At 40.4% G+C, this 23906-nt stretch overlaps 1 protein-coding gene across 4 annotated transcripts in view; it reads right to left on the minus strand.

The window, feature by feature from the left end:
- The window catches only part of LOC136862776 (DNA-binding protein P3A2), a 298693-nt gene that overhangs the window by 53412 nt on the left and 221375 nt on the right, over nt 1-23906 (minus strand). For all 4 annotated transcript variants that reach the window (XM_067139026.2, XM_067139028.2, XM_067139027.2 and 1 more), the window contains one exon: nt 3946-4101. In XM_067139026.2, coding sequence (XP_066995127.1) covers nt 3946-4101 — 156 coding nt within the window. The remainder of the gene's footprint in view (nt 1-3945; nt 4102-23906) is intronic.

Genomic DNA, 23906 nt, shown 5'->3' on the forward strand with positions numbered 1-23906 from the left:
AACACAAATGCAGTGGAATAAAATATTTACCTATTTAGGAATAGTTTGTTTTCGTATGGTAGTCCTGAAAACACTGGACTATACACAGTTCTACTTTGCACTCCTTGCACCACCATCTACTCTCTTTTCTGACGCGCTTACCACTTTCCTTCTTGCCCCTGTCTGAGCATACCTTGCAATAACGAGTAGCATTCACTTTATTGTTCGTTGGAGGAACCTTTTCTGGAAAATGGCAAGCAAAACTCCTGTCAACACTGGGGGAGGGAGTAGGTTCCAGCCTTGAGATGTCTCCACCTTTAGCTGCTAACCGCGAACTGATCACTCTCATGTAATCCACAAGAGATATCTTTGATTTTGAGATCTCTTCATATAGAATGAAACCATTCACAACAGACATACGGAACAAATGGAAGAAGAGTTTTTTCCCACCATTTCACTGTCTTCCGTGCAAATGGGTAATAACTGTTCATTGATCAGGTTCAGATGATCTAGCAGATGTTCCCGGCACAGGTGAATCATCAGCCTGCGTCTCTTCGTCTAAATGAAAAAAATAAACCCAAATTTCTGTACGGAAAGTATTTCTATTGTTTGTATTCGGAGTAAAATAATACAGCTAAACACTTACGTTCCAAAGTTACGTAATAAATAAAAATCTTACCTGAACTATCTCTTGATACGTTATCCGGTTCGTAAGCAGGGTCGTCATCACTTTCATCCATCTCTGAACCCGCTACTCCCGATAAAATATCCCAAATATCACTATCATTGAGGCGGCGAAGACATGTTTACACAGTAACACAGCTGACAGCGTGACAGATTTGGCGTGCGCACACCGAGTGCTTCAGTAGAGGCCAGGGCAAGGAGAAAATACCCTGTTTATCGTTTCAGTTTGAAATTCCCGATAACTGCTGCATTCTAGTGGTCACTAGATGAACTATTACCTCCAACCAAGGGACGGGAACCGTACGTGATATGTGCAGCTGGATATGAACACATGAGAAAATCATGCCCGTATCACATACAGGCACCGTCCAGAAGCAGGAAAGCAGTGCGCCCATATCCCATACGGGCATAGTGTTGAAAGTGTTAATTTTCCTGCCAATTGTAATTTTACATTTAAATCCCACTTTTCTCCCATAATATTCTGCCAAAAGTAACAAAATTTGTATGGTATATGTATCACAGCTATATTAGGAAACCTGCATATGGAATTTTTTATTGCAGAATTTTTTCATGTAGTAGGGATTTTTAAGTCAAAAATTTTAGAACATAAAAATTACACTAATTTTAGTACGATATATCTCCTTATATAAATTTTGTACAGAAAAATCGATACATAGTGCTTTTTAAGCAAGTATTATCTACCAAATTACAAATTTCCATTTACATGTCAATTAAATTTCATGAAGAAATGGAATTCAATTTTTTTATTTCAAAAAACTTATTTTGGAAAAAATTAACTGTATATGAAGGAAATGTTCATGATATCTCTACTTTTATGAAAGTAACATTCCAACAAAGTTTCGTGAAAATCCATGCATTAGGTAAAAATATCTGTTTATCTCAGGAGTGTTGCCTCAAAGGAGGTAAATGAATACTGTTACAAGGTTAGTAGAATAATTAACAATAGCAGAAGTAAGGAGGACATAAAATGCAGATTAGCACAAGCAAGGAAGATCTTTCTTAAGAAATCCATGCATTAGGTAAAAATATCTGTTTATCTCAGGAGTGTTGCCTCAAAGGAGGTAAATGAATACTGTTACAAGGTTAGTAGAATAATTAACAACAGCAGAAGTAAGGAGGACATAAAATGCAGATTAGCACAAGATCTTTCTTAAGAAATCCATGCATTAGTTTTGTAATTTGTAATTTGGTAGATAATACTTGCTTAAAAAGCACTATGTATCGATTTTTCTGTACAAAATTTATATAAGGAGATATATCGTACTAAAATTAGTGTAATAATAATAGTTCTTTAAAGTGGATCACATCTAGGTCATCAGGCCCTTAATGATTACCAAAATTCCTAAATCCATCCACTGACTAGATTTCAACAAGATGACAATGAAAAATGATTATGAACTTAAAACAATCAAAGGATCCAACCCGCAATGCCCTCACCTTTCCATAAAATAACTTAAAACAATGAAATAAATGGAACAAGGGACTGATTCCAAGGCAAAATCCTATATCGATGATGCTTGTTGTTTATAAAGAGGTACAAAATGAAGGTCACTAGCCCCTCATAATGGTACTAAGCACTGGTAAAGTAAACCCATGGTGTTTGTCAAATAATGGTACTACTCGCAGGTAATGGAGACCCATGGTGTTCCTCACACAGTCGTAATAATCACAGGTAATGCCCAGACCCGTGATGTTCCTCACATAGTGGTACTAATCGCAGGCAACGTTGATCCACGGTGTTCCTCACGTAACGGTACTAATCACAGGTAATCTTATGGTTCCAAAAACACCATCTCATGGTTGCCCCTTTTATTCGCCTCTTACAACAGGCAGGGGATACCGTGGGTGTCCTCCATGCATAAGGGGCAGAGAAAATAAATTTTCTCACTTTGAAGACTGACACAGGAATCAGAATGGTGTTTTTGAATGTCTTCTTCAGGAGCGTGGCATTGTATGGAAGTGAAACAGGATGGTACATGGATCAGAAAGAAAGATAATAGAAGCTTTTGAAATGTGCTGTTACAGGAGAATACTGAAGGTGAGATGAGTAGATCAAATCACGAATAAAGAGATACTGAATCTAATTGGTGAGAGGAGATCGATTGGATTAAATTTGACGAGAAGAAGAGATAGAATGGTAGGACACATTTTAAGACACCCAGGACTTGTTCATTTGGTTTCTGAGGGAAGTGCAAATAGTAGGAATGGTAAGGGTACAGCAAGGTATGAACACAACAAGCAGATTAGTACAGATGCAGAATGTAGTAGTTACATAGAAATGAAACAGTTAACACAGGATAGGGTGGCATGGATGGCTGCATTAAACCAGTCTATGGACAAATGACCCAAACAATAACAACAATAATAAGAGTGATAGAACAGTTACGATGCAATCATGGCAGTTTATTTCTACTTTTTTTTTGCTAGGGGCTTTACGTCGCACCGACACAGATAGGTCTTATGGCGACGATGGGATAGGAAAGGCCTAGGAGTTGGAAGGAAGCGGCCGTGGCCTTAATTAAGGTACAGCCCCAGCATTTGCCTGGTGTGAAAATGGGAAACCACGGAAAACCATTTTCAGGGCTGCCGATAGTGGGATTCGAACCTACTATCTCCCGGATGCAAGCTCACAGCCCCGCAGTTGATTTCAGAAATGTAACTGGAAGAATATAGGTCCAGAAAGACATATAAGAAATGCTCAAGATATGGAGAAAACAAGCAATCGATTACATTTCAGAAAACTCTGACTTAAGGCACATTTCTATCAAACTTACTATAGGATAAAGAAGTGTCGATGAAAGCAAAAGAAACTAGGTATAAGATATATTAAATACCAGTACCCATAATAGCATATGCAGCCAAAACCTGGTCAATGACAATGGCAAAATGGAGAAAGAACTGGCGTAGTTGATTTGGACATTTTAAAAGTATCAGTGATGAAAGAATGCTAAAACAATTGATGGAAGGGCAAGTAGAAAGCAAGAGAGTCCGAAAACACTGTATGGACTTAGTTCAAAACAGCATAAGCCAGCAGAATTTGGATTGGAACAACTGTGTTAAATGGGGAGTGGTGGAATCATAAAAGAAAATAAGAGGGACCATCTTTCCCCCACCCAGCCATAGCTGGAAAACAGGAACTAGCGATGAATGATGATGCCGTATAACGAATAGCTGAAATTTATTTACACACACTCATAATTACCTTTCACAAACAAACATCTATTATAAAACGTGTACCAAGAATTTAGAAAATTATCTCACCTTCACTTCATCTAATGTCTTGAACTCTGCATCACAATTATCACAGAGATATATATCAGGAAAAAGTGGTGAGACCCTAACTTTTGAAGGTGATATCATTGGGTTTACTCGAGGTAAAAGTGATTTCCTAGGAGTCTCCTTCTTTTTGTCATAAAACTGCAACAGAATGAAAAAAAATACTATTACATAAACCTTACTGATTTTTCTATTTCTTAATTTTAAGCAACACAGGAAGGTTCCCAATAAGATATAAGGGGGACGGAGAATGAAGAGAAATATGTTTTAACAACTAGGAACTACAACTTTCTTATTTTAAAAAAAGTTATGATTTTACTTGAAACAATGTTTTTAGTTAATGTCAAAAACTAAATGTCTCAAAATGCTATAGAAAACATGTATATTTATATAAGGAATGTTTTTCTTTGATTAATGATGCAAAAGGATTCATGAATGCTCTCCTTAAAGAGATTTATTGAATGGTTACTAATTCAAGTGAATAACACCATACAAATCTTTTCAAAACTTACGTAATTACTTCTAAAGTCAACAGAATTACCAGGAATTCAGTAAAAAGAATAGTTATAACTTTTTTCCTACGTCTCAAACTACTTCTCAAGCCAAAAGAATAATTACACACAGACTTCTTGTATGAATAAGAAACACACAGATTTTGTATATATGATTTTTTTAAAATATTTTGGGGCTGACTTAACAACAATGATCTTGTTGTGGTAATGATAACAACAAAGCAATGGGCTATTTACTTCAGTTATTTATAAATCTGCACTGGTAATTTTGTCAGATACAAATATATAATATATATTGCACACCCTGAAACACCAAAATATAAACTAAATGCATGGATATTTTACAAACCAATAGAGCTTCATGATTGTTCCAGCTACAATGAGCACTTACTTACTTACTTACTTACTTACTTACTTACTTACTTACTTACTTACTTACTTCTAAAGTCAACAGAATTACCAGGAATTCAGTAAAAAAAATAGTTATAACTTTTTTTCCTATGTCACAAACTACTTCTCAAGCCAAAAGAATGATTACACACAGTAGAAACTCAATTATCTGCACCTTAAGTTATTTATACTCAATTATCCAGACGTGCAGAGCCCCTTTTTTCGTTTACTACATCAACTCATTATGTAAGTTTGAGGTTTCACAACTGTTCATAAATGTTTTATATATTGTAAGGAATTTACGGGGTTAAAAGTCAGGTTGTGAGTTTCACAAATAGGAAAAGTCCTCTCAGTTTTAATTACTGCGTTGATGGGGTGAAAGTTCCTTTTGGGGATCATTGTATGTATCTAGGTGTTAATATAAGGAAAGATCTTCATTGGGGTAATCACATAAATGGGATTGTAAATAAAGGGTACAGATCTCTGCACATGGTTATGAGGGTGTTTAGGGGTTGTAGTAAGGATGTAAAGGAGAGGGCACATAAGTCTCTGGTAAGACCCCAACTAGAGTATGGTTCCAGTGTATGGGACTGTCACCAGGATTACTTGCTTCAAGAACTGGAAAAAGTCCAAAGAAAAGCAGCTCGATTTGTTCTGGGTGATTTCCGACAAAAGAGCAGCGTTACCAAAATGTTGCAAAGTTTAGGCTGGGAAAATTTGGGAGAAAGGAGATGAGCTGCTCGATTAAATGGTATGTTCTGAGCTTTCAGAGGAGAGATGGCGTGGGAGGACATCAGTAGACATTAAAGGGAGGCCTTGCAAGTTGGAGTAAAACTAGGAATACTTTTTAAGACAATTGAAAAATGCATTTTCAATATTTATTCATTCAGAAACATGATATGGTGTGTACCAGTAATAAAAAGTTAAAAACATAACTTCAGCTTTTAGAATTTTAGATTTTGGCCTAATTTTAAGAAATGTACAAGAAATTTACAAATATTCACTTAACGTTTTTGTAAGGGAAGTCAACAAAATTTTCTTGCCCGGGGCATTTTTGTGAGAGAGAGGGAAGGGGGATGATCAAGTAATTTGCCTGGGGTTGGTCAAAGCTGTCTACGACGTGGTTGTAGGTCAGACTTGTTTTCAATGACTGTGATGATTTTGTTACTAAAGAAGGGCGCAGAGTATTGGCCATGAAGATTTGCTGTAACTATTTGCATCAGAAGTTTGAACAGAAGACGAATAAGTTTGAGTGGTGTCTTTAAAAGTAGGAAAGATCACAATATGAAGATAAAGTTGGAATTCAAGAGGACAAATTGGGCAAATATTCGGTTATAGGAAGGGGAGTTAGCGATTGGAATAACTTACTAAGGGGAGTTAGGGATTGGAATAACTTACTAAGGGAAATGTTCAATAATTTTCCAATTTCTTTGCAATCATTTAAGAAAAGGCTAGGAAAACAACAGATAGGGAATCTGCCACCTGGGCGACTGCCCTAAATGCAGATCAGTAGTGATTGATTGATTGATTGATTGATTGAAGAGGACAATACAAGGCTCAATGCATTCTAAAAGAAGAGGTGAACAACAGGTGACACCTAAGAGTGGTGGATGATGGGCATTCTCCAAATTAAGATCTATTGCACAATCAGGTACCCTGCTCAGATGGTCAGCTGGCATCACTTGGTTGGATTGTTTCTAATGGAGGTATAAGATAACGACTTGAGTGTTATGCCGATACCTTAATTGGTTTTTAAGTCATAACAACTTTCAATACGGATTAATCATGAGGTCCACATCCACTGTTACATCCGCAGGTATTACCTACCATTACCCTGCACGTGTCCCCCGGGTGGTGCTAAGCGAGCAACTACGATCAAGATGAGACGGAACTGTCATAAACGACGTCTCGGTCATGATAACCTATATTCGTTCAACAGTCCTTCTAAGGAGTATGAATTTCAAACACGGAATATTGGCCCACAGACCAACATCTGCCAGTTTAACACCAAAGGCATTACTAGAGCCAAGAGTGAGTATTTATCAAGCATTTTACAGAAGCACTCAGTTGGCATTGTCGTACTACAGGAAACACACACAGAGAACACTGAACAGTTATTGGCAAGGGGAAAGATACCAGGATTTATAATGATAGCAGCTCACAACCATGCTAAATATGGAATTGCTACTTACATTAGAAATAACATTTGCAACTACAGTATCCTACCAGTAAGCGATCATCCAACCTATTTCTCCACCTCAGTACAAATAGAAGACATCATGGTAACGAATATTTACAGGCCACCCAATGAAACATGGCCTGACCGGATTCCCATAATACCCTCTCATAACAACATCATCCTTGGTCATTTCAACAGCCACCATACATCTTGGGGCTATAAGCAAGACGATGAAAATGGAACTAAGGTCTCGGAATGGGCTGAAGTAAACAACCTTGCACTGATATATGGCCCCAAAGATAAGGGAACGTTTCACTATGGTCGCTGGAAATGCGACTACACACCAGACCTTTGCTTTGTCTCGCACAGTTTTATGTCACCATTGTGCCGTGTTAGAAGACAAGTGCTCAATAACTTCCCGCACAGCCAGCATAGACCCATAATCTACCAAATAAGAATTCAGATCCCAGTTATACAATCTACACCCAGACCTCGCTGGAAGTTTCAGAAAGCAGACTGGGTTGCTTATGCCATCTACTGATGCCAACATCAGATGGATTAAACCTGTCCCAGAGAACTACATGAGGTTTGTTGGCTTAATAAAATCAGCAGCAAAAACATGTATTCCTAGAAGAATCCATAAAGACTATATACCGGGATGGAGTGAAGAATCCAGCAGACTGAGTAAGGAATTCGAAGAAAATAGCAGTCACGAGAAAGCAACAGATTTACTACAATCACTTGATCTTGCTAGAAAAGAAAAGTGGGTAAAGACTGTAAAAGGCATGAATTTCACCCATTCTAGCAGAAAAGCATGGTCACTTATTCGGAAATTAGATTCCACATGCATACCACCAAAGCAACATTCCCCCAATCAAGGCGGAAGCAATAGCAAATAACCTCGTTTCCACCTCTAAAACAACAAGGAATAAACTGACCACGAAATGGGTTGAAACTGAGCTTAAACAGGCAAAACAAGAAACACAACCGAACGTGACCTATTCACAACCTTTCACATCACAAGAGGTTGACGAGGGATTAAAATCACTCCGAAATGGCAAAGCTGCAGGACTAGATGGAATCTACACAGAACTACTAAAAAGCTGTGGTCCAGCTACAAGAAGATGGCTCACTGCATTCTTCAGCTCCATACTTCAGTCAGGAAGACTTCCCCCAATCTTCAAGAAGTCAAAAATGATTGCCCTTCTGAAACCAGGAAAGGATCCAACTCTCCCACAAAGCTATCAACCTACAGCTCTACTCTGCGTCACCTACAAGTTATTAGAAAGACCGATACTAAACCGAATAGCACCAGCCATCGAAGCTTTCCTTCCAGTTGAGCAAGCAGGATTTCAACCCAGCTGTGACTGCAGTGACCAAGTACTGTCCTTGACCACATATCTGGAGGTTGGTTTTGAAAAGAAATTAAAAAGCGTCTCTGTCTTCTTAGATCCTACAGCTGCATATGACACAGTCTGGAGGGAAGGAGTTTTGCTTGAACTGATTAAAGCTGTTCCTTGCTTAAAAATTACTACACTAATTGACAGAATGTTAAGCAACCGACTATTTCAAGTTCACTCAGAACACAACAGAAGCAAATTCCACAAAGTCAACAATGGTCTGTCTCAAGGGTCGGTTCTATCTCCTACTCTCTTCAACTTATACAACCACGACCTGCCTGAAACAGTGTCCCGAAAGTTCATATATGCGGACGGTATTTGCCTTACAATTCAACGACCCAACTTCGCAGACGCTGAAATAGTTCTTAACGACACCTTGAACTGTTGGATGACTACTTTCAAAGATGGTACACTTAAGAAAATGGAAATTGCAACACCATGAAGGCATTGGTCGTTTGTGTTGATTTTTAAGATATGGAACGATGCCATGTAGGTATGTAAACGATCAACGTTTCAGACCCATTGGATTGTTGCTACAGGTCTCCCCATGTGATTGGTCACGGAGGAATCAACTCCAGTATATACTCTCTGGTGGAGCGTAGTCGACTTGCAGTCTGTGCAGTGAAGTGTTCCCCGTCAAACATGCCTGGATGACAGAGAAGAGCACGCTATCAACAACTGTCGCCGTTTGAGAGGGCTCGGATAATTGGGCTGTGAGGCTGGATTATCGCTAAGGACTGTCGCTGCACGTGTTGGCCGACAGGCATCTACGGTACAACGTGTATGGCAGCAGTGGTCAAATGAAGGTACCCACACTCGTAGACCTGGCACAGGCCCAGTGCGACGGACAACTGTGAGAGAGGGCGCCGCATCATTCGGATGGCCCGGATGGAACCCCATGCAACACCAGCGCCAATTCGAGCAGCTGTGGCACCCCACGTTACACAACAAGCAGTTGGTAATCGCCTGCGTGGAGCTGGCTTACGAGCCCGTGTCCCTCCAGAAGGTGTTCCATTGACCCCACAACAGCGACGTGTAAGGCTGGCCTGGTGTTGAGAAAGATCAACGTGGGTTGATGAATGGCTTAGGGTCGTCTTTAGTGATGAATCTCGCTTCTGTCTTGCCCACAGTGATCGCCGGAATCGTGTGCGCCGACGTACCGGGGAGAGGGGCCGCCCAAATCTTATTGTCGAGAGGCACACAGGGCCAACACCAAGCATTATGGTCTGGGGAGCTATTGGCTTTAATGTGAAATCACAATTAGTGCTTGTTGAGGGCACTATGACTGCTCGACAGTACTTTGATAGGGTACTCAATCCAGTGGTTGTCCCTATGATGGCGAACATCGCTAATGGGATGTTTCAGCAGGATAATGCCCGGGTTCACACTGCATGCATCTCCAGAGAAGCTCTCCACGACATCACAACCTTAGAATGGCCCGCCAGGTCCCCGGACCTCAGTCCTATTGAGCATGTGTGGGACATGATGGGTCGACAACTGGCCAACCGTTCTCAGCCTCCCACAACTCTGGAACAACTGACCCGTGCAGTGCAGCAAGCATGGGCCACAATTCCTCAGGAAGTGATCCAGGGCTTTATTGACTCCATGCCTCGGCGAATTCATCAATGTATTGCAGCTCGTGGTGGGCACATCCTGTATTGATTGTTGTCAAAATTTGCAGTCAGAGGGACCCGAAAGTGTAATCATCGAATCACAACCGAACACTCATCCTGCATGTTCAATTGCAGCAATGTAGTACCACTCCTTCTGGGTGTTGCAATTTCCATTTTCTTCAGTGTATCTTCATCCCAACCCACAGAAAACAGTGACATCTACATTCCATCTGAACAATGCAGAAGCGAACTACCATCCAAGGGTATTCTTCAAGGGTCATGAACTACAATACTGTGCCAATCCCAGTTACTTAGGAGTAACATTGGACAGGCCTCTTACGTACAAAATCACCTGCAGAAAACCGCCAACAAACTGAAAAGTCGTAGTAACATTCTCCAACGACTGGCTGGAACTTCTTGGGGAGCAGATGGAAACATATTAAGGACAACATCTCTGGCCTTGGTCTATTCTGCAGCAGAATACTGCACTGGTGTCTGGCTTAACTGTGCTCACACACAGCTAGTAGATTCACAACTTCGTCAAACCATGCGGATCATAACTGGTACACTTCGTGCTACACCGACCCAATGGTTACCGGTTCTCAGCAATATACTACCTCCACATATCAGGAGACAGAAGGCCCTTTTTCAGCTATGGACCAGAATGCTGAAGAATGAACATCTACCTGTTCATGAGGATATCAGACAGAAATGCACACGCCTTAAGTCTCGCCAGCCTGCTTGGAAGACTGCCGTGAAGATAACATCCAGCGACTTCAACCCCACCTCTAAATGGTTAACAGAGTGGTCTTTATCCCCACCTCGAGCAATAGTGGATATTGATAACCCATCCACAAAACCGGCAGGCTTCGATCTGCCACGCTGCACCTGGAGTAGACTAAATCGCATGAGATGTGGAGTAGGTAGATTATCATCTACTTTACACATCTAGGGCTGGTCAGTTTCTCCATACTGTGATTGTGGGGAGGTTCGACAAACGATGAAACATGTAGTGCAGGAATGTCCACTCAGTGCTTTCAATGGCACCATGGAAGACCTCAACTCAGCAACACCCAAAGCAGTTAAGTGGGTGGCGGGTTTGGACATTCACATTTAGTGAGATGTGCATCACTCGCACTCAATGTGTATATACGAACTGTCAGAGTTGATAGGTGGATAGTGATGTAAATATATTGTGTTTTCTTCTTGTTCTTTCAAACTTTGGAAATTGCTTTCTTTGACTGTATAGATATCATAATTTGTATATACTTTCTACTCATCTTTCACTGGTTGTGTAAATAGTTTATAGGTTGTCATTATTCATCATACGCCAAATAAATAAATAAAGTAAGGTTTATAAAATGTAATAAGTGGTATGTTCTGAGCTGTCAGCGGAGAGATGGAGTGGAATGACATTAGTAGACAAATAAGTTTGAGTGGCGTCTTTAAAAGTAGGAAAAATCACAATATGAAGATAAAGTTGGAATTCAAGAGAACAAATTGGGGCAAATATTCATTTATAGGAAGGGGAGTTAGGGATTGGAATAACTTACCAAGGGAGATGTTCAATAAATTTCCAATTTCTTTGAAATCAATGAAGAAAAGGCTAGGAAAACAACAGGCAGGGAATCTGCCACCTGGGCAACTGCCCTATATGCAGATCAGTATTGACTGATTAGCTACATAATATGTCAAAAACACATTAATAACTGCATATGGAGTTATTTCTTAGTGAAATTAGGATAAATGATTAGAATTAATAACTAAAAGCACAGCACTGTCGATCTAATGTCATTTTTCAGAAACAGAAAACCTTATTCAGCCTCCAAACACATGCGGTCCCCTGGACCTCACAACACTGGTTATGTTCCACAAGTGTCGCGACGCTTGCTGAGGGTTAACATGGCAAATTCGATCCAAAAGTAATCAGAATAATTCCAAGTTGGTGGCAAAGACCTGATACAAAACAGTTGTAGACGATAACCTACGTATTGAAGAGGTCAGTACAAGGCTCAATGCATTCTGAAGGAAGAGGTGAACAACAGGTGACACCTAAGAGTGCTGGATGATGGGCATTCTCCAAATTAAGATCTATCGCACAATACTTGAGTGTTATGTCGATGCAAGAGAGAATCTGCGAAAGCCGACTGTGGTGGTTTGAGTGTGCTCTGAGTAGAAGCCAATAGAACTGCCTAGATGAACTACGCACTGAAAGCTGTTGGAAGGAGACCCAATGGACAACCTTAACAAAAAAGGGCGATATTCTCCATAGCAATACGAGCATACATCTCCACCCCTAAATGATCGATGACCGACAGAATCAAATGGAGACATCGGAACCAAGTAGTATAATATACCCCTTACAAAGGACAGTGAATAAGAAGATTCCTCTTAGGCAGCTTATTTGAGTTGTACGTTCCAAAGTAAGTTTTCCTTTTATGGTTGAGCCAATCAATCCTCAGTATAACCAGGTATAAGCATGTGCAGCTTGTAATACCTTTGAAGAGTTGGACATGTGTGCTACGGAAAAGGTACCATGGGCAGATGCATGAAATCAGTCCCTGAAGTTATAACCAGAACAACAAGATTTAAGAAAAAGTGTGATAGGGAGACTGTCATGACTAGAGCTGGGATTTCTATGTAATTTCGAAGTTGGGAAGTTATATATTCACAAACCTCTATGTTAGGGTTAATATAACTGAATTTAATTTAACATTTTTTTTTAATTTTTTTTTTTTTTTAATTGGTAAGTATTCTACATAGTTTTAGTGACCTTACATCAAATCACATATTTTAGAGTTTTTGTTTTCACATATGATAATTACCGTGTTGCTATTTTGCTTTACGCCACACTGACACGGATAGGTCTTATGGCGATGATGGGATAGGAAAGGCCCAGGAATGGGAAGGAAGCGGCCGTGGCCTTAATTAAGGTACAGCCCCAGCATTTGCCTGGTGTGAAAATGGGAAACCACGGAAAACCATCTTCAGGGCTGCCGACAGTGGGATTCGAACCCACGATCTCCCGGATGCAAGCTCACAGCCGCGCGCCTCTATACGCACGGCCAACTCCCCGGTAATTACCGTGTTGAAGTTTCACACTTAATGTGGGGCTGTTTTCAGGTGCTTCAATAGTGAGAATTAGGACAGGTTGACTTGGCATCTGATTATCGGAGGAGTAAGTTCTCTAATACCATGTTTACACCGAGGGAGTTACAGTGCAGTTCTGTGTAGTTGTTTCGATATTGAAATCACTCTTTTTTCTGTCCTTGTGTCTTTCATTCTATGGTCTTTGTTATAGGTACATGTTCATAGTACTATGTAGTAAAAAATTCTGTCACTACATGGCACTTGATAGCAGTTTTCAGTCTATTTTACATGAATCAAGGATGCAGTGCAGAGAAGCGAAGGAATGTGTCATCTATGATTATACCAGGTGTAGTAATGAAGATGGTGTGAAGAAACGATAAAAGAAGACAAAAGGGTTAATGAAGAAGTTGACAAGAGAACCCTTGTGATAGTGAAATAAGATGAACCAGGGAATAATACTGATTTGCTTAAGGTTATGTATCATAAATAATTTTGTGTAGGACTAAATCATAATGCTATAAACACAATTTTTCAAAGTTTACGCCTACGATTTGTAATGACAATGTCAATGAGGTACATACGGTAATTTACCGCACCAAAATAACAATATAATAGCTTGTGAAGCAACAGCAGCAGCAGCAGTTAGTAGTTAATATGTAGCTTGTATCTCTTTCTGCAGGTTCATTGAATCCTCTTGGTTATCAGCGCACAAGTTTTATTTGCTCCTTTTCCCATCAACATGTAGATTGTAATACTTGTAAATATTTTATCTCTTATTGTTAAGTATTATCAGTTTGTACATTCTAAGCTAAATTAAAATAATTGCTGTTTTGTAGAAAATAACAGCAGTAACATAACATAGCAGTAAGTTATACCTAGAGAGCTATTTCAGAAGTTTTGTCACATTTAAATTTCAATATACAGTAGAAGTCCGTTATAGCGAGAATTCACAACAGCGAAAATTTACTCGCTATGACGGATTGTCGTTATATCCGATTTTTTGTACAAAGTCGGCGAACCCTCATACACATTAAAATCACTATGAAACGACAGTCAGCTTGCACAAAACTTGCATTTTCGCGGTTAATATCCCCTCTTCGGCTTACTTTTTTTTTTTTTTTTTTTTTCGAAATCTGATTTTACGTGAAAGTATGTTTAATTTTATTCTGAAAAAGTATTTCTCCAGATCCAAGACGCCCCCACCTTTTCCATAAAAATTATATCAGTCTTAAAAATCGCTTTGTAAAATCGTATAAATGCCTTTCTTATACAGTACACATTTTAGACTATTTTTAGACGCCGAACATTGGCTTTAGTTATGGCGTATTACTTTTCTGCTGCACAATTATTCTCTATTTCGGCGGGTTTAATAACCATTAACTTATAATATTGGCATCATAATATCGAAGAGAACCCCTCGAAAATTTGCTGGCAATACCTATTTCACGCGTCTCTACAATACGACGATTCATCAGGAAAATATTCTTACTATAAAACTGTTGATTTCACTCAGCGTCAAATATAACTGGCTACACGCACGTCTCGCTTGCCGGTTTCGGCCAACTTCAGCGGCTAGCGATGTATAAGCCTAATCGCGGACGTTGAAGGTCAACGAACGAGTTTATTGCGCCGCGGTATGGCAATTCCGCCCATGCGTTTTTCGTGCACATACCGGTACTTCACAATTTCATCTGCGACTTCTTTTAAAGTGTCCATGTTGCGGACCACAAATGCATTTTTTGTGCAATACCCATTTTTAATCTCTCCTTGTCTTCACGCAAACGCCGAATACTTTAGTTAGGCCTATGGCGTATTTTCTTTCGGCTGCACGATTATTCTACATTTATGAGTGTTTAATAACCATTAACTTAAAATTGTCATCATAATATCGACGAGTACCCGTTGAAAATTTGCCGGCAATACGTGTTCCACGTATCTTTACAGTACGACGATCCATCACGAAAATATTCCTGCTATCTATAAAACTTAATTTTACTAAGCGTCAGGTACATTGAATGCATTATAACTCTGCTACTGAGTAGCCATGGCCTTTCTAAGAATTCGAAGGATCGCGTTTTTTAAGCCATTCTGCAGATTTGAGAAACGATTGTGTAGAGCCGACTATTTCCGAGATCCAGCGACGTTACACATAGGCACTGAACAACCGGTCGCCGCGGGCTAGCGATGTATATTAAAGAGACGGTCGTTTATTGTCAACGAGTTTTGTGTGCACGCGCGGTGGGAGGGGGGGAGATGGCACCGTGGTTACTACGGTATTTCACATGATATTCTGAGGAAAAAAATTCCCCATGTTTTTTCCCCATGTTTCAGTTTGGACACCCCTTAAGGGGTGCCGGTTGCGGTGCCAGTACCGGTGCGCTATGCCGCGCTCCTCACCTGGCCTGTTTGTGAAAATAAGTATAAAAGGAATAAAAATATATAAAAGTCGATAATAGTAATAATAATAATAATAATAATAATAATAATAATAATAATAATAATAAAAATGGTGAAAGTTATTACTGTTAAGTGGGTGCGGTTGTGTGGGAGTATGGTGAAACTCAACGTTATTCGTTGTGTGCCATGGCTGGATGTTAAATAAAATATCTAAATTTGCCTTTGAGGCAAGGGCAAGTTTGGGTGGTCACCCATCCATACTTTGACCACGTCCGGTGTTGCTTTGGTTTACCGGGCCTTGCCGCTGGATTGTTCGCTGGAATATGTTTATATTCCCGTGTATCCGTTGTTTTTGATGCTTGTAAATTTAGAAAATACAGCATGTGGTATTGCAGCTTTTAGTTATTTCCGCCTCGGCTACCGGTGTTTCCAGTGCTTCGTTAATTGTGGTGGTTCTGATTTATTGTGGATGTATGACTTGGTTGAGGATTTTGCTGTTGTTAGGTTTAGCTGGCTGTTGGGAAGGCTAGGCCGTTTCTTAGGAAGTGAGACGCGGTTTCTTGTTTCTTACACTGTGCTTGGCTGGGCGGGTTCTGGGGTACTTGGGTTCGAAGGTCCTGGTATGGGTTGTGCTTGTGTGAGGTGGGTCTGGAGTAGGTTCAGTAATGACTGTAATAGTGTATTTGTGTCTGTGGTAGGCAGGTTGGATGAGGTAGTGACTGGTCTTGGGTTCGGTTGCGGGGGCTGTAGAGGTGGTAGACTGAGTAGTGGTGTTGGTTTTGCTTGTAAGTGTCGTGACTGCTTGTAGTGTGCTTTAATTGCTTTTTTGATGAAAGAGCAGCCAGGAAACGAAGCGGCATGACTGCCTTGGCAGTTGGCACACTTCGCCTGGTCCCGTGGTACCTTACAATCTGTGTGGCGGTGATCACCACCACACCTATTGCAGCGGGTATCTGCAGTGCATGTAGCTGCTACGTGATTTAATTTTAAGCAATTAAAGCACTGTGTGATGAGGGATGTGCGTGTGAGTGCCTGGGTTCGGTTCTGTGAGTGTGTTTTTGGGGCAGGTTTTTTACGCCTGCTCACTGTCTGTGCGTGAGAGTCGGTGGTAGTTGGTGGCTGGTTGGTTTGTGAGTAGGTGGACTTGGCAGGTGGTGGTGGGAGTGGAGGCGGTGGTGGAGGGGGGAGTGGGTTGGTTTGTGCTTCTGTTGATTCGGTGGGTGGCGGTGGATTGGTTTGTGTTTCGGTGGCTCTGGATGATGGTGGAGGGTTGATTTTGGTAGGTGCTGGCTCGGAAGATGGTGGCTGGTTTGTGGTGCTGTTTAGTGGATTGATTATGATTGGAGAGGGTATTCCGGAACTTGAAAGGCGGTTTAGGATGGTATTGAGGAATATGTTCTTGAGTGGGGTTATGATTAGCAGGTTGTTGTGTGTTTCTTCTATTATTGCAATATGGCGGTGGATGATAGGTTTGATGGATTCTATTACTAGGCGGCGAGTGATAGGGACTGGTCCTGGGTTGAAGAGTGGAAGGATGATAGACTTGCATTTAGGAGAGATCGGGAAAGGGTAATCAAACTGTTGGTAGTGGTACGGATTTTCGTAGTTTTCTTCTTTTTCTTCTTCAGTGGATTCGGTATGGTGAGTGGATTCGGTATAGTGAGGGGATTTGTATGGGTCCTGGCTACTCGATCCACCAGGATTATCCATACTTGCTTGGGATGGGGGGGGGGGGGTTCTGGGTTCGGTACCAAATGAACTTGCTAGTTCGCACAGGGCTTGGTAGGAGTCGTAACCTGAAGGAAAGAGGTTTATGTTACAGGGGTTGCTTGGTTCTGGGGTGCAGTGAAGCACTGGAAACGGTCAAACTCTATTGAGGACCTGCGTCTTACTTGGCGTACTCAGTGGGGACTAGTCGCACCAGGTGTAGTTTTTAATTGGATCGCGCCAAGACAAGGCGCGAACTAAGTACCGCACTGAGTACTAGACAAATGCTCGTGTGCCCGCACAAGGTTTGGCAGGCTGGCTGGTATGGCTGGCAGGGTAGGCAGTGTAGAGTGCTGCCTATTCTTGGCCGACAGTTGTCGATTGTTGTTTTTGTGTGTTCAGGAGAAAAAAAAAAAAAAAAATTGTCGTCTTGGATTCGGAGAAATACGGTATCACTCCAGAGGCTTCTGTGGCAAATATTTCCGTTTTCTTCTTCAAACGGCGTCACCTAACTTAACCGCACCTATTATCTGCGCACTTTTTAGCGATAGATTTACACTCTTGTGCTCAATCGGTCGACTTCGGTTATCTTCGAGATTCGTATAGGCAACCTCTGAAACACAAACTAAGAATCGCTTGTCATCGCTGTGCGACATCTGGCGTTTACTTTAAGTACTCGTACTGTTGTCGTTTACACAGCAAGGCCAAACTATAGAATTGCTGCTAGGAACACGTTTCGCATCGGGAAATGTTATATAGTATTATATATTGTGAGTGTGACACAGTTGTTGGCGTAAGATAATAAAGGTTTAGAAAATTCATATCGATCGATCATATTATCGATTCAATTCAGATTTAATTTTCATTCAGTTGGCAGTACTACCGGAACCGGCAGTGCTACCTTCTTACTCCTCAACCGAATACAAAAATCTATCACTAAAAAGTGCGCGAACTATATGTGTATCGTGAAAACACATTTCAAATGAATGTAGGGAAATGATAACCTCCTCGCTAAAATTTACATGGGAATAGCCATTTCGAAATTTAACTAGACGGGAGAAAATATAAACTATCCTCTGAAATCATTGATGTACTCTGCAACATCTAGAGGTGTATCACATTCTTTCTTAATTTCAGCATATAACATTAAAATTAAGAAACCGTTTACTTCAGCCTTTATTTTTTATGAGTTAACAACTGCTATCGGCCACGTTATTTACGCATTTATTACGAAAACGTGTTATCCTCTTTCATTTCGAATTTCCTTTAGAAAACAGCAGTCGACGGGTATTACTAGACTAATCAACTCCGACATCGCCTTCGAGTGTCGACGAGAGAGCTCGCAAATGCACATAGCGAGAAAACTATACCATACCGAAGATGATCGATCGCATTTTGTGGCAAACATTTCAGTTTTCTCATTCAAACAGCATGACCTAACCGTACTATATTTATCGTGAATGCTTACGTACGGTATTTCTAGCGCCAGTAAAAAAACCCTCTTCTCGCTATAAATTTACATGATAATAGCCTTTCTGAAATTAAACAGACGCGAGAAAATAGAAACTAACCTCTGAAATCAATTATGCAAGCTGCCATATCTTGAGGTGTATTTCATCCTTAATCGCAGTATTTAGCATTAAAATTAAGCGATCGTTTCCTCGGCCTTTATTTTTAACAAGTTAACAACTGTTATCGGACACGTTATTTACGCATTTATTACGCAAAAAAGTCCTCTTTCATTTTGAATTTTCTTTACAGAACAGCAGTTGACGGGTTTTACTAATCGACTCCGACCTCGCCTTCGAATGTCGACGAGAGAACTCGCTAGTGGACATAGTGAGGAAACGATACCGAAGGAGATCGATCGCATGCAACACAATCGCTGGGGTGCATAAATATCGGTAACGGAAAAAATTGCTCGGAATAACGGATGCGTCAGTGATAGTGCTCTCGCTGTAACCGAAGGATAATACACAGTCTAATATAGGAATTTTGAAGGGACCGGCAAACAGTGTCGTTATAACAGGGTTCTCGTTATATACCGTACTCGCTATATCGGACTTCCACTGTATTTCTTGCTTGCAACTGGCTTACATGAATACAAACTTAACACGTTGAATGCCAGGCCAAAATTCATATGATTGCCGTCTAGTGTCGTGACTTAATAATATCGAGTTACTCCCTGGTGCCAAAATGTTCACAGACTTAACCAATCAAGTGATCGCTGAAATGAGGATATATTTATGATATGTTGCCATTGATGCTTTCACGGCCCGTACTTACAGACATGATATAGGCTTTTGGGCTTATGCTGTCAAGAAAATAACGTGAAATTATTTACGTTTCGCAGAGAACTGTGCTCTGGGTCATCAGAAGAAAACCTTGACTGTCCACGAGAAAGGCTTCTTAAACACAGAATACGAAATACGTGACCACAGCTTGTATGAATGTTAGTGTGTATGAGTGCAAGCGTGATTTAGAACTATTGTTAGGTTATGTAGGTGTAGATAGGCTAGATAATATTAATCATTAAAAATAACAATTATAATCTCTTATAATATTCCTCCATAAATTTAGGTAGCTCCTAGGGTCTGCTAATGTTATTTTACCAAAGTATGTGATTATGTACTGTACGTAGTGGTTAAGTGTAAGAGAGGGCCGTGAGCCCTAACTTCGCCACATACAAAGGCATAAAATAAATAAATAAATAAATAAATAAATATAAAGAGTTTCACCTTATTTTCTTGACATGGCATAAGCCCAAAAGCCTATATCATGTCTATGATATATTAGGTTAAATTATTATGTATATTAGGTCAAATATTGCGACCCCGTATGGGTCGTATTGGTCATTACGAATCGTACACGTGCATGCGCCCCAATATGAGGTCGCACTTATACAGTAGTTACTGCCCCGGCGCTTGGCCATACTTACCATTTCCTTTGCAGGGATGTGTTTTATGCCAGTGATTATGAGACACGTGTTATCTTGTTCATACTGGAGCCATACAAAAGTACGATCTCCGATTTTATGTCGGGAAATATTTGTAAATGATGATTTTAGATTACTCATATGGGGTCGCGCCAAAACAGGAATTGACGAATTAAAGGTGGACTATGCACGTACTTAAATAGACAGCCAACAGATAGCAGGAAGAGACTTTATACAGCTTCCAAACACACACTTAACTGTGCACCTAAATGAGTTTGCACAGTCCTCGAATTCTAACGAAAGTACGACCTCATATGAGGATGTGAAGTTCAAAAACTTGACTAATCCCACATACCCAAATGGGGTCGCTTGGCACTCAACATGTTAAAATACCTATACCCCTACAAGTGGATCTTCAAGACATTTCTATAGCAGTGCACAATTTGGCTTTTAAAAAGAAAAAAAGAAGAGAAGACAATTTCAATATGGATACATACCCATCGCTTACAAGTACAGGGCATGGCAGTTGAAACTCAGATGTTAACAAAAATCATATCAGGGGAAAGTATAGTTAGATCACACGTACATCTTCATCATACCCCACTATACAGTGTTCAGCCTGCATGCCTCTGTAATTTTCCTAACCACTGCCACAATTCTCTATTTGTAACTAGTCCAGCGGCCTCATTTATTTCTGTAACTCTTATCCTTAAATCATAAGAAACTGAGTCCAACCACTGTCATCTTTGTCTCCCTCTACTTCTCTTGCCCTCCATAACCAAGTCCACTATTCTCCTAGGTAACCTATCTTCCTCCATTAGCCTCACATGACCCCAAACCAAAGCCGGTTTATGTGTACAGCTTCATCCATCCAGCTCATTCCTAACTTACCCTTTATCTCCACATTCTGAATACCCTCTTGGCATTGCTTCCCCTGTTTGTACCAGCAATAAATCTCACTACTTTCATGGCTCTTACTTCTAACTTATGAATAAGATATCCTGAGCCCTCCTAGCTTTCACTTCCGTGAAGCAAAGTTGCTCTGAAAACAGACTGACGTAAAAATAGTTTCGTCTGAGAGCTGACTTCCTTCTTACAGAGTAATGCTGATTGCAACTGCGAACTCACTGCATTAGCTTTGCTGCACCTTGATTTAATCTCACCCACTATACCACCATCCTGGGAAAACACACAAACTAAATACTTGAAATTACCTTCCTCTTCCAACTTTGTATTCCCAACCTGACATTCAATGCTCTTGAGTTCTTATCTACTGACATCAACTTAGTCTGGGAAAGGCTAATTTTCATATCACACTCATTGCACCTATTTTCAAGTTCCAATTTGACGATAAAACCACTTCGTCGGCATACGCCAAACTCCTTACTACATTTTCACCTAATTGAATCCCTCCCTGCCACTCGATACCTTTATGTAGATGATCGATGTAAACTATGAACAACAAAGATAAATGATTACAGCCTTGTCTAACTCCTGTAAGTACCTTGAACCAAGAACTAATTCCATCATCTGTTCTCTCTGCAGCCCAATTGTCAACATAAATTCCTTCGATTGATTTTAATAATCTACCTTTAATCCCACAGTCCCCCAATATGGCGAACATCTTTTCCCCTCGGTACCCTGTCATATGCTTTCTCTAGATCTACGAAACATAAATGTAACTGTCTATTCCTCTCATAGCATTTTTCAATTACCTGGCGCATACTGAAAATCTGATCCTGACAGCCCCTTTCTGGTCTGTAACCATACTGGTTTTCATCCAACTTACTCTCAACCACTGACTGCACCCTCTCTTCCAAGATGCCAGTGAACACCTTGCCTAGTATACTGATCAATGAAATACCTCGACAGTTGTTAAGTATAGTATACGGAGGCGTGATTAGCTCAGTGGCTTAGCCACCGGCTTCTCACCCAGAAGACAGAGGTTTAAATCCTGGTGGATCTTGGGTCAAGATTTTCATCTCGAGAATCATGAGGCGTCAGAAAGGGCATCTGGTATAAAACCTACAGCTAAAACCAAAAAATGAGCCTGGGTGCATCCAGTGACCCCAGAAATAACTGGGATAAGCTGAAAAAAGTTTAGTTTTGTTAAGTATAGTGAAGAAATATGTTCTGTATGTATGTTTTTAAGTCCCATGCAACAACAAAATTGTCATTTCAGACAGGAATATTCTGGATGAACTGTCTTGTCTCGCCCCTTAGGGCTGAAAATAAACAATGTAGTCTCTGAACCTCAGTAAGGGACAGATTATTTATAACTAAACTTTTGAAGGTACTACTACTACTACTACTACTACTACTACTACTACTACTACTACTACTACTACTACTACTACTACTACTACTACTTCATGGGGCCTCTAAATATTAGTTCCTAATTAGCATTGACCTCTAAGATCTTTTCCTTCATTCCCACCTAGATATACCTGCTCCCTTCACAAAGCTGCAGTTTGTTCTTATTGGGTCTTCTTGGATATTTTCTCTCTCTTCACCTGGTAGTCCTAGAGTGGAGAGTCTGATTCTACCCAGCACCTCACATTCGAAAAGTATGTGTTCAGCTGATTCCGCTGATTCCTCTGCTTCATTGCATTTCCTACATATGTTGTTTCTTATTACTCCAATTCTATGTAGGTGCTTTTTAAGATGGCAGTGTCCTGTCAACAGTCCTCTGCTGAGTTTCAACAGTTCTTTAGTATGCTTCTTGTTTGATCCTTTTATCAGTTCCTTTGCAAGCCTGCATCCTGGAGTATTTATCCAGTTTTCTATTTGTTTCTTTTGTAACCATTTTCCTATGTAGTGTTGGGCTTGTCCATAGGAAATCCCGCATACAGGTTCTGGGCCTTAAAAAATGTGTTTCTGCCCCTTTCCTGGCCAGTTTGCCTTTTCATTTCCTTCTATACCTGCATGCCCTGGTAACCATATTATTTTGACAATGTTGTACTTGGAGCGCTTCAGGAGAGGAGTGGCAATACCAGACAATTCCAGACTGCTTCTAGTGCCTTAATAGCCGCTTGGATGTCCGTAAAAATGAAAATGTTCTTATTCCTGTAGTTCATTTACAGATTTTCTTCAAGATGTTGTGATAGCTATCATTTCAGCTTGAAAGACTGTAGTGTGTCTGCCCAGGCTCATCTGGACTGATCTCTCAGTTCTTCCCCCGTTGATTCCTCCTCCTGTGCCATCCACAGTCTTTGAGCCATCAGTCCACCATACTATATCTTCCCTTTCAGTATTCTGTTTGTTGATATCCCAATCTTCTTTTCTTATTATCTGGGTCTCAAACTGTTTTTCAATGTTGTACTTTGGTATCATATGATCAGAAGGCATGTGTAGAACTTCCTCTGTTATTACTCTGTTAATTTTACAGTGTCCTAGACTGGGTCTTTGTGCATTCCAGCACTCTGATTGCGCCAATCTGTATGAACTCATTCCAGCCTATCCTTTTATGAAATTGCATAGTGATGGGAGGTCTAGTAAAGTATTCAAGGCTTCTGTCAGCATAGTTCTCATAGGCCCAGTTATGGCTATACATGCTATTCTCTGTAGGCTATCCAATCTACTGCCGACTTTTCCTTGACTTACTTTCCGCCACCAGATGATTGCAGCATAGACCATCAACGGTCTAATGATCATTGTGTATATCCACAGTACCATTAATGGTCTTAGGACCCATGTCTTCCCAATGGCTCTTTTACATGCATA

The sequence above is a fragment of the Anabrus simplex genome, chromosome 2, assembly GCF_040414725.1.
Source record: "Anabrus simplex isolate iqAnaSimp1 chromosome 2, ASM4041472v1, whole genome shotgun sequence".
In the NCBI taxonomy this organism is placed as follows: domain Eukaryota; kingdom Metazoa; phylum Arthropoda; class Insecta; order Orthoptera; family Tettigoniidae; genus Anabrus; species Anabrus simplex.